The 3,272-nt window shown below is 42.3% G+C and overlaps 1 protein-coding gene across 1 annotated transcript in view; it reads right to left on the bottom strand.

The window, feature by feature from the left end:
- LOC107116536 (peripheral plasma membrane protein CASK-like) overlaps nt 1–1,101 on the bottom strand; it is a gene marked incomplete at its 5' end in the record, with an annotated part of 55,268 nt that extends 54,167 nt beyond the window's left edge. Inside the window, one exon of the mRNA XM_015418464.1 lies at nt 1,023–1,101. Coding sequence (XP_015273950.1) covers nt 1,023–1,101 — 79 coding nt within the window. The remainder of the gene's footprint in view (nt 1–1,022) is intronic.
- Between the last annotated feature and the right edge of the window lie 2,171 nt (nt 1,102–3,272).

Below are 3,272 nucleotides of genomic sequence, written 5' to 3'. Positions count from 1 at the left end.
CAGCTGACATCTCCCTCCCTCCACCACCTCTGGTGGGTTTTTCCAATGGATTTAAAAAATAAAAATGGTAGCAGGAACACCACTATAGTGATATACCTGCTACAGATAAACAGCAAAAGAGCCAGAGGTGGTGGGAATAGGAATGACAGGCACATGGGGGAAAGGCACACCAGATATGGAAAGCGACATGTGGAAATATGCAGCTTTCCATATGCGCTTCCCCCAACCCACTTTGGGTAAGATCTTTCAGAAAAGACTGAACCCAAGTGGATTTGAGGAAACGTGAAGCAGAGCCATGGAAACTTGGAAGGCGGAAGGCCTCATAATAACACTGTGCAGAACCCTCCAAAAGAACTGTAGTTTTGGTGAGGATATGGAGGAAAACCTGTATGTGGAAGCAGCTGGGAAAAGTCATATGGTAGCAAACACCAAAAATACTTTTCCACAATAGGAAAGGAGCACTGACTCACTGCTGTTATGATAAAGAACACAGAAACTATATGTCTCAAGGAATCCTTCCATAAATCTTGCTTATGTTCTGCCTCAAATTAACTGACTGCAGTGGACTGAATGCTCTTGCCTCTGGGATTGTCCAACAGGTCAGAACTCTCAGGTTTCAAAAAAACATTTTCTTGGAGGATGGAGAATAGCTCACTGAAGAAGCAATGCAGAGAGGCAGGGTAACAAGAAAACTTCTGACAGCCTATTCAGGACACATCTGCTCATTAACATGTAGCAGCTTGCTTAACTTGCATCCATATACAGGCTAACATCGTGTATATTTCAAGCATGGGGAATCAAGCTCACCTTAGCATTGGCATTATGCTGCTTTCTGCAGCTCAACTAAGAGGCAGATTTTGTTACAGGATTGACTGAAGCAGTGAGGCACAGGACCTCAACCCTTGAAACAGCACCAAGTACTAAGATGTAATTTGGACTAGACACTAAGTGCGAATTCCACTCAAGTATTTAATGAGTACCACATTTAAGTTATGCTAATTTATTCTTGCACCAACCCTTACCTTGTCGGTGAATCATTCCTCCATGCATAATTCTTGCAACAATACAGTGGTTCAGCTCATTCATTTTTAAAGTGATTCCCTGGTAAGATCAATGAAATAACTCAGAAAATCAGCAGCAACAGGATTCTTCGGGTGCCAAAGGCCAGTCCAGACATCTGAACATTTCTCCATTTGAAGCATGCCCAGCAAGGCAGTTGCATGGAGGAAGTAATGTTTTACCCAGCATTTTTCCACTTACAGGTATTGTTTCTTAGCAATAGTTTGCATCATGGTTCCATAGTGAAGTGAGGTGGTGGCCTCATGCAGTGGATTTTGAGGAGCAGCAGCTCTCACTGACGTCTTACCACCCTACCTAAAAGCTGCAGCAGCTAATGCTTCCTCCCTCCTTGTTCCTGAGGCATGTTTGAAAACAGCCTGACAAGCCATACAAGCTTCCTGAACTTTTGTGAGATATGAGATTAAAGATGCCTGAGGAATGTGGACATTAGATACAGTAGTTGTTCTGGTTCCTGAACAGCAATTGTGAGGAGTGAAGCAGGAGGATGGTGAGCAAAGGCTGAGAGGGGTGGTGAGAGATGAAGCACAAGGACAGCATGAGGTGGTCAAGGGGTATAGTGAGACGTGAGGCACATGGGACAAGAGATGAGGCGGCAGCAAGGGATAGTGATGGTGGCAAGGCGTGACAGCCATTGTTGACCACCACTTGCCTGCACTGAAGTTTTTGTTTTTAAAGATCATGCAAGGTAATGAACCAGGGGAGTAATCAAGGCTGAACCAATCCAGTCATGATAACAGAAGAAAAAAATATCTCAGAGAAAAGCCTTGCCCAGCGCCCAGCAATGAAACCATTATTCAAGGACCTCCAATAACTAAGCAGTGTGTCCTCAGTCACAAGCAGATCATGTTACATTAGTATTTCCCACTATCCAAACATCAGATCCAGGACCACATATACGGACACCTTAGTTCTGTTTTCTGACTCAGATTTGATGTTCCAATGATCTAAAGTGGACTATCTGAAGCCCCCTTTTACTGATCAAGCCGTCTCTGAGCAGACACCACACCACCTGGAAGCTCTTCTATCATATTTGGAATTATTCCTAGGACGACATTTTCTCTCCCCTTTCCTCTCAGGGTACACACCTACGCCTTCCTGTCCCTCAGCCTGGGACCTGAAATAATTGCTTATTTTGGGGCTCTGCAGCTTGCCCTGAAAAAGAGACCAAAATCTACCATCATAGGCTGCGGTCACACACACACACTAAATCATCCACTTTCAAACTGGATTTTACTGTTTGAACTGGCAAAATCCAGTTGGAAAGTGAATTGAAAGTGGATTATTTTAGTGCGTGTGACCACAGCCATAGTGTGCTTTCCTTATGTGCTTTTGCCTGTCCAATATGAAAGTTGTTTTATAGAAGCTTAACCACTGATTTATTGTGATAATACCTAGATGTCTAGCTTTTCCCTTTTGGATTATTCTTGGCCTAAGCATTAGTATCCTTGCATTGGTACTTAGACCTCTGTTTAAATCTTTAAGGAAATGGTACCTATGATTTTCTGTTCTCTCCCTCTTTTTGGCTTTTGGATGCCTAGGCTGACTGGCTTTTTAGTGGGCCTCTAGAAATGGGAAATAACAGTGAGTGCTGATAATATTTGACTACTTGAGATTTGCTAATTCCACAGCCCCAGATATTTGTATTATTCACCTTAATAAACTTTGTTTCTAGTTTTGACTCTAGACGGATCTCAATATTGCTTCCAAATCCATAGCAGTGCCTTGCTACTTTGTCACAAATCCCATTAACCAGTGTGTGGGTTTCATGTTGAGTACAAACCTAACCCAGATGTTCCTTCAGCATAGAATGACAGGAAGGTGGTTCCCCTTAAGAGTCAAGATATTTTAATACGGATTAGGTCAAAATTGGGAAGTAGGTCAAATGGCTAGGTTACACACATGGTAACATGACACTACCATTATGCTGGTTCAGGCATTATTTTCTCTATGTTGCTGTATCCAGGGCACTTGGGCTGTTGTGTGTGGAAAAATTTAACACATCTGAACCTGCTGGAAAGAATGACTATGTCTACTACGAGGAGCTAAATATTAATGTCTATAATAACAGCAGTAACAATGGACAGTAATATTAATATTATTCAGTTACGCAAATGGCTTTTAGGAGATAGTTCTATCATATATCACTCTCCCTAGGAGGACTATTCTTTTGCAATTTGTTGAACAATGTTCAG

This window comes from Gekko japonicus, unplaced genomic scaffold, assembly GCF_001447785.1.
Source record: "Gekko japonicus isolate JY-2015 unplaced genomic scaffold, Gekko_japonicus_V1.1 scaffold202, whole genome shotgun sequence".
Classification (NCBI taxonomy): Eukaryota; Metazoa; Chordata; class Lepidosauria; order Squamata; family Gekkonidae; genus Gekko; species Gekko japonicus.
This window is presented reverse-complemented; position numbering and strand designations above follow the sequence as displayed.